This window comes from Vanellus vanellus (assembly GCF_965231255.1).
Source record: "Vanellus vanellus genome assembly, chromosome: 12".
Lineage (NCBI taxonomy): Eukaryota > Metazoa > Chordata > Aves > Charadriiformes > Charadriidae > Vanellus > Vanellus vanellus.
Window position 1 is genome coordinate 21,791,181 of NC_138917.1, and position 7,808 is coordinate 21,798,988.

At 67.3% G+C, this 7,808-nt stretch overlaps 1 protein-coding gene across 2 annotated transcripts; it reads left to right on the top strand.

The window, feature by feature from the left end:
* On the top strand, positions 1-6,531 carry IL34 (interleukin 34). Of its 2 annotated transcripts, none has more exons than XM_082489609.1 (7): positions 1-73; positions 2,226-2,482; positions 2,596-2,699; positions 2,884-3,075; positions 3,176-3,349; positions 6,144-6,282; positions 6,393-6,531. In XM_082489609.1, exons 2-7 carry the CDS (start codon positions 2,455-2,457, stop codon positions 6,410-6,412), a joined length of 657 nt encoding a protein of 218 aa, XP_082345735.1. In that variant the 5' UTR covers positions 1-73; positions 2,226-2,454; the 3' UTR covers positions 6,413-6,531. The 2 variants fall into 2 exon arrangements, with proteins under 2 accessions (XP_082345735.1, XP_082345736.1); XM_082489610.1 differs by having other exon boundaries at positions 2,998-3,075.
* The last annotated feature ends 1,277 nt before the right edge of the window (positions 6,532-7,808 follow it).

The following is a 7,808-nucleotide window of genomic DNA, read 5'->3' on the forward strand; positions in this document are numbered from 1 at the left end:
CCCCGCCCGCCTCCCGGCAAGCGCGGGCACGGCCCCGCCGCCGCCGCCGCCGCCCGCGGGGAGACGCGTCCAGGTGGGTCCGCGGGCGCCCCGCGCGTGGGGGGCGGGTCCGCGCCGCGTGGGGAGGGGGGCGCGGGGGGCTCCGGAAGGGCGGGGGGGGGGGGGAGGGGAGGGGGATGCGGCTGCTCACGCGCGTCGGACCCGCGTGGGGACACGGCGCGGCCACCCCCACCCCCTCCCGCGCCGCCGCCGCCACGCGTGGGGACATGGCAGGCGGGTGCCTTGGCGTGGGGGCGTTGCGGGGGGGGGGACGGAAGGGGACGGGACGTGGGATGGTTCCTGTGCGTGGGGCTGTGGGGGATGTGGGACGGTCCCTCCGCGTGGGGTCGTGGGGTGGGGGACGTGGGATGGTCCCTTTGCGTGGGGACGTGGCGTAGGGGACATGGCACGGTCCCTCTGCGTGGGGTCGTGGGGTGGGGGATGTGGGATGGTCCCTTCGCGTGGTGACATTGGGTGGGGGACGTGGGATGGTCCCTCCACGTGGAGTTGTGGGGTGGGGGACGTGGGATGGTCCCTCTGCGTGGGGTCGTGGCGTGGGAGATGTGGGATGGTCCCTTTGCATGGTGACATCGGGTGGGGGGACGTGGGATGGTCCCTCTGCGTTGGGACATGGAGTGGGGGATTTGGGATGGTCCCTCCACGTGGTGTTGTGGGGTGGGGGATTTGGGATGGTCCCTCCACGTGGTGACATTGGGTGGGGGACGTGGGATGGTCCCTTCAAGTGGAGTTGTGGGGTGAGGGACGTGGAATGGTCCCTCTGTGTGGGGTCGTGGCGTGGGAGATGTGGGATGGTCCCTTCACTTGGTGACATCGGGTGGGGGACGTGGGATGGGGGACGTGGGATGGTCCCTCTGCGTTGGGACATGGAGTGGGGGATTTGGGATGGTCCCTTCACATGGGGATGTGGGGTGGGGGACATGGGATGGTCCCTCCACGTGGTGTTGTGGGGTGGGGGACATGGGACGGTCCCTCCACGTGGTGACATTGGGTGGGGGACGTGGGATGGTCGTCCCTTTGCGTGGAGTTGTGGGGTGAGGGACGTGGGATGGTCCCTCTGCGTGGGGTCGTGGCGTGGGAGATGTGGGATGGTCCCTTTGCATGGTGACATCGGGTGGGGGACGTGGGATGGGGGACGTGGGATGGTCTCTCTGCGTTGGGACATGGAGTGGGGGATGTGGGATGGTCCCTCCACGTGGTGTTGTGGGGTGGGGGATTTGGGACGGTCCCTCCACGTGGTGACATTGGGTGGGGGACGTGGGATGGTCCCTTCACGTTGAGTTGTGGGGTGGGGGACGTGGGATGGTCCCTCTGTGTGGGGTCGTGGCGTGGGAGATGTGGGATGGTCCCTTCACTTGGTGACATCGGGTGGGGGACATGGGATGGTCCCTCCATGTGGAGTTGTGGGGTGGGGGATTTGGGATGGTCCCTTCACGTGGGGACATGGGGTGGGGGATGTGTGATGGTCCCTTTGCATGGGGACATGGGGTGGGGGACATAGCCTGGGGGCAGAGCATGGGGACATGGCCTGGGCCCCCTTTGCATGGGGGGGGACACACGGCACACGGGAGGGGTCCCTTTCGTGCTGGGACACGGCAGAGGGCCCTTCTGTGTGTGTCACACAGTGCGGGGACACAACACGCCCCCCCCTTCCGCATGGGGATGCGCCGTGGAGGATGCGGCAGAAGGGACACGCTACGGTCCCTTTTCCCCTGGGGTGACAGCGGGGGGACATGGCACAGCCCCCCACCCCCTTCGCAGGGGCGGGGGGACACGGCACGTCCCCCTCTGCCTGGGGACCCGGCTGTGGCCGCTTTGCCTGCCCCGTCCCCCATCCCCGAGCCCATGGTGTCCCAGGGTGGGGTGGCACCAGGCGAAGCCCATCCCCCCGAGTGGACCACAGACCCCCCCCAGCTCCACGGCCACCCACAGCCCTCCGGGGCCACCCGGGGGCTCCCGTGGGGCTGTCCCTGTCCCCACAGCCCCCCCCCCCTCCCCCCTGGGCCCGCAGTGGGTACCCTCCCTGGGGCTGCAGCCGGGGCTCTCTCCCCCCAGATCCCCTCTTGCGGTGCAGTGCGGGGGGGTGGGGTGTCCCGCACCCCCCCCCACGGCAGCGCATCCCTTGCCGGTACCCCGTGATGGCCCCGGGACCTGCTGCCTCCCCGCAGCCAGCCGCAGAGGAGAAGCCAGCGGGGATGACCGGGGAGGGGGACTGACCCCCCATCCATGGCAGGGGGCAACCGCCCGGGGCTACCGGAGAGCAGCCCAGCGCCCGGGGCTTGCGCCCGTCCCTCGTCCCCGCACCGCGCGCACCGCCGCCCAAGAGGCTCCCGGTGACCCCCGGCCATGTAGGTGCAACCGGGGGCTCCGCCGCCGGCCGCCGCCGCCGCCACCACCATGCAGCCGGGCTACGCGGCCGTCCTGTGTGAGTACGGCTTGGGGACAGGGTGGGGGGACCTGAGGGGTCACCTGAGTGGGTGTCCCTAAAGGGAAGTTGGGGGGGGGGGAGGTTGACGGCGCTGGTTTTCGGCTGCCCAGGTGTCATGGCCGTGCTGGGGCTGGATGCCGCTGCGCCGGGCGAATGCGAGCTCACCCGCCTGCTCCAGGACAAGCTGCAGTACGAGATGCGCCTGCAGTACATGGTAACCCCCCCTGTTGTTTTTTTTTTTGGGGGGGGGAGAGGGGGACATGTGACATTGCAGGGTTTGCCCTGAGGGGGACATGCGAGGGCAGTGACCCGGTGCTGGGGGGGGGATGGTTTGTTTGGTTTTTTTTTTACTGGGGGCTCTTTTGCCCAGAGGTGGTCCATCTCCGGTGGTTGATCAGGTCAAAGGGCTTTTCCACTGGTTCCCCCGTTTTTCCGCCGGTGTCACGCCGAGGCTGGCAGGGATGTCCCCGTCACTTTGCTGCCACTCCCTCTGCTCTTCTCCGCCTTTCCAGAAACACTACTTCCCCATCGACTACACCGTCCACGTCCAGTACGAAGAGGTGCTGAGGCCGTCCAACATCAGCCGCCTGGTAAGACGACGGGCAGGGGGACAACCCCGTGGATGGGGACCCTGCGGGGAGCCGCGGGGGGCTTGCGTGGGTCTCAGCCGGGTGGCCCTCTCGCCCGCAGCGCAACGGGACGGTGTCGGAGGCGGCGCTGCGGTACCTCTGGTTCCACGTCAGCTCCCAGGCGGTGCTGCGGATCCGCGAGGTGCTGCCGGAGAAACACCCGTCCTGGAAGTACACCCAGGAGCTGTGCCAGCTCTTCGACGCCCTGGGCAAGGAGTACAGCCGGTACCGGCAGGTGGGGAGACACCGGGCACACACCCCCCCGCCAACCCCCCTGGCTCCTCGCACACTCGCACGCGGCCTTGCGCACCTCACGCAAGCGTGCAAGCACCCGGTGCCCGCGCAAGCACCCGCATGGCACCCAGATGTGCTGCGAGGACACGCGCCCACCGGGCACGGACACGCAGGGGACGCGGCGCTTGGCATGCACAGCCCCCCCCCCCGCCCTTGCGTGTGGGTCGTGGGGGGGAAAGGGGAGGCTGCTGGGGGAGCGGGGGGGGTGTCAGAGGTTGGCACCCCGGGGGCGGTGGGGCAGCGCCGAGGGATGGCGCACATCTGGAGCATTGGTGGTTCAGTGGTAGAATTCTCGCCTGCCACGCGGGAGGCCCGGGTTCGATTCCCGGCCAATGCAACATGGCTTTTGCTTGCCTGTGACCCCCCTCTTGGGGGGCCAGAAGGGCTGGGGAGGGGACAGGGTTGTCACTGCCACTGTCATAGGGTGGCACTGGCACAGCTGGAAGGGGGATCCTGCAGAAGGTGATGCCTCAATTCTTCCCTGTTCTCTCAGAGGTTGGCACCCCGGGGGCCGTGGGTCAGGGTTATGGGGTGCCCCACATCTGGCATTGGTGGTTCAGTGGTAGAATTCTCGCCTGCCACGCGGGAGGCCCGGGTTCGATTCCCGGCCAATGCAACAGCTGCAGCTTTTGCACCCCGGTGTCCCCGGGGGGGGCACCTCGCGGGCTGCTGGAATGCCTTTGGGGGACCCAGAGTTGCTCCCTTGGGCACCCCTGGCGCTGCCGTCCCCCCCGGCGCAGTCCCTGTGTGGGTGGGCAGCCACCCCAGGGGTGGCACTGCTGGCAGGCACAGCCCCTGGGTGAGCCCGGTGGGACTTGGTCGTGCAGCCCCTCCAGGGACAGTGTGAGCTTTGCCCGGTGTTGTCACCAGAGCGTTAACTCTGAAGGCTAATGACAACCGCCCCCGGCTGGAGGTGACGTCTGAGGCCACGGGAGGAGGCGCTGCCATGTCTGGAGCTGTCTGTTGGGGTCCCCTCTTGGGGGGGGTGTGTTGTTCAGAGCCTGTGCCCATCCCTGCTGCTGCCACCCCACTGGCTGTGGGGCCGTGGGTCAGGGTTATGGGGTGCCCCACATCTGGCATTGGTGGTTCAGTGGTAGAATTCTCGCCTGCCACGCGGGAGGCCCGGGTTCGATTCCCGGCCAATGCAGCAGCTGCAGCTTTTGCACCCCGGTGTCCCTGGGGGGGGACCTCGGGGGCTGCTGAGGGGAACCCAGAGGTTCTCCCTGGAGCACCCTGTGGCACCCGCAAGGCCCACCCCGGAGTGGCATTGCTGGCTGGGCAGAGCAGAGCCAATGCCCCGTGGTGACATGCCCTGTGGTGACACCCGTGGGGTTGTGGCAGGGGGGTGCCTGGGGGCTTGGTGGCAGTGGGGGACACTGGTTTGGTGGCAGTAAGCACCCCTGGCTTGGTGGCAGTGAGTGGCTCAGGGACAGTGAGTGTCCCTGGCCGGGTGGCAGTGGGTCACCCTGGCTCTTGGTGGCAATGAGTGTCCCTGTCTCGGAGACAGTGGAGGACAGTGGCTTGGTGGCAGTGAGGGTGACTGGCTGGGGACAGTGAGTGCCCACGGCTTGGTGGGGGTGAGGGTCCCTGGCTCAGGGCGGTGGGGGGGAGTTGGTCTGGGAAGTGCTGCTGCCCCCCGAAGGCGGCTGCGTTTGGGTGCTGGGTGGGGGTGGCCTGTCCCAGCTGGGTCACCCATGTGAACCTGAAGGATATCTGAGTTGTCCTGTGCCATGGGGCAGGTTCTGCAGCCCCTCTGAGGCGACCATGAGCTTTGCTCGGTGTTGTCACCAGAGCGTTAACTCTGAAGGCTAATGACAACCGCCCCCGGCTGGAGGTGACGTCTGAGGCCACGGGAGGAGGCGCTGCCATGTCTGGAGCTGTCTGTTGGGGTCCCCTCTTGGGGGGAGGGGGGTGTTGTTCAGAGCCTGTGCCCATCCCTGCTGCTGCCACCCCGCTGGCTGTGGGGCCGTGGGTCAGGGTTATGGGGTGCCCCACATCTGGCATTGGTGGTTCAGTGGTAGAATTCTCGCCTGCCACGCGGGAGGCCCGGGTTCGATTCCCGGCCAATGCAGCAGCTGCAGCTTTTGCACCCCGGTGTCCCTGGGGGGGGACCTCGGGGGCTGCTGGAATGCCTTTGGGGGACCCAGAGTTGCTCCCTTGGGCACCCCTGGCGCTGCCGTCCCCCCCGGCGCAGTCCCTGTGTGGGTGCGCAGCCCCTGTGTGGGTGCGCAGCCACCCCAGGGGTGGCACTGCTGGCAGGCACAGCCCCTGGGTGAGCCCGGTGGGACTTGGTCGTGCAGCCCCTCCAGGGACAGTGTGAGCTTTGCCCGGTGTTGTCACCAGAGCGTTAACTCTGAAGGCTAATGACAACCGCCCCCGGCTGGAGGTGACGTCTGAGGCCACAGGAGGAGGCGCTGCCATGGTTGGAGCTGTCTGTTGGGGTCCCCTCTTGGGGGGGGGTGTGTTGTTCAGAGCCTGTGCCCATCCCTGCTGCTGCCACCCCACTGGCTGTGGGGCCGTGGGTCAGTGTTATGGGGTGCCCCACATCTGGCATTGGTGGTTCAGTGGTAGAATTCTCGCCTGCCACGCGGGAGGCCCGGGTTCGATTCCCGGCCAATGCAACAGCTGCAGCTTTTGCACCCCGGTTTCCTTGTGGGAGGGGGGACATCTCAGTGACACCTCCCCCCCCCCCCCCCCCCCCCCCCCCCCCCCCCCCCGTTGACCTGTCCCTGCAGACGGACGTGGAGGCAGTGGTGGCCGACCTGGTGAAGCTGGTCCACAGCGCGGGCTCCGAGAGCCGGAGGAAGGCCGTGCGCCCCAAGGCACTGCTGGACAACTGCCTCAAGGTCATGCGGATGCTCTACGGGGCACCTTGTGAGTGGGGACATTGGGGGGGGGGGACACGGGACACCTTGGGGAAACGGAGGTGCCCCACGCACGTGGGCGTCCTGTCCCACACGCTGATGCCTGTCCCCTCTGCCCAGGTCGGTGGGAGTCCACCTAACGCCGCAGAAGACCCCTCGCTCGATGCCTTCTCCTTGCCCTGGAGCCTGGGATGCTGCCTCTGCTCTGCCGCCCCCTCCCCCCCCCCCTTTCCAGCAGAGCCCCTTAGGAGGGCGGGGGGGGGTGTCCCCAAGAGGGCGCAAAGGTGGGGGGGGGACAAAAGCCACCCCTTCTGGGACCGTGGGACTGTGCGTGGCCACGGGGTCGGTCCCATCCGAGATGCCAGGCGCCTTCCGCACGGGTGCAGGATGGTGATGGTGGTGGGGCTCGGACGCAGCCCCCCGTGGTTTTTTTTTTTTTGGGGGGGGGGGTTGGTGGTGGTGATGAGGGGGGCGAGGGCATCGCCCGCTTCCTCTCGGTTTGTATTTTTTCGCCTCAGCTTTCATTAAACACCCGGTAATTCTCCAGCGCTCAGCGTCGCGGCTCAGCTTCCCACCGGCTCCCCCGGGAGCTTCCAACCGTACCCCAAATAAAAGCCCAGCACGGAGAACCCCCGCTGCCTCCTCTTTCGGGGCGGCACCCCCCTCCCTCGGACTTGCGGAGGAGATATTTGCCCCCATATAGTGTCATCCCCCCCCCACATCCCCCCCGCTCCCAGAGCCACCGCCTCCATCAGCCCCGGCAAGAAAACATCTGGATTTGTTTGTTGTGCTTGGCAGCGCCGGAGGGGCTGGGGGCTGGCCGGCTGCCTCCTCCCCACTTCCCAGCTTAATTAATTAACTTAATTAGAGCCTTTAATTGGGGTATTCCTGGCTGCGGGCTGCTTAGGGTCACGAGTCTCTGAGGGCGTGCAGGTGAGGCTGCGGGCGCTGCGGCATGTCTTCTTCCTCCTCCTCCTCCTCCACCTCCTCCTCCTCCTCCTCCTCCTCCTCCTCCTCCTCCTCCTCCTCCTCTTCCTCTTCCTCCTCCTCTTCCTCTTCCTCTTCCTCTTCCTCTTCCTCTTCCTCTTCCTTCCTCCTCCTCCTCCTCCTCCTCCTCCTCCTCCTCCTCCTCCTCCTCCTCCTCCTCCTCCTCCTCCTCTTCCTCCTCTTCCTCCTCTTCCTCCTCCTGCCCCCTTCGTGCCCAGCGATGGGTCGTGTTTATATAAAGCCCGCGCAGAGCTCATGTAAAGCCCACCAATTATCACCCGCCGCTGGATAAAGGGCTATAATTCCAGCCCCCCCCCCCCCCCCCCCGGCCATCCCTGCTGGCTTTAACAAATAACCCCCCCGGGTGGTCCAGGGACCCCACCTGGGGCTGCCCAACCCCCCCCCCCCCCCCCCCCTCCCCTCCTGGGTCGAGCTGTCACCTCCCATCAAGCGTGGGAATTGTCCCCCACCCCCCACCCCCTTCCCCTGCTTTTCCACCGTGGGAAAAATGAAGCTGCCCCCAAAAATGACCCCGGATGGGATTCCCAG

What these genes read in the sequence shown, in the direction of transcription:
- IL34 (XM_082489609.1), top strand. Translation starts at nt 2,455, where the DNA reads ATGCAGCCGGGCTACGCGGCCGTCCTGT. An exon ending in CGTCCAACATCAGCCGCCTG is followed by an intron (nt 3,076 to 3,175) that starts GTAAGACGACGG and finishes TCTCGCCCGCAG; the next exon opens with CGCAACGGGACGGTGTCGGA. An exon ending in AGTACAGCCGGTACCGGCAG is followed by an intron (nt 3,350 to 6,143) that starts GTGGGGAGACAC and finishes CTGTCCCTGCAG; the next exon opens with ACGGACGTGGAGGCAGTGGT.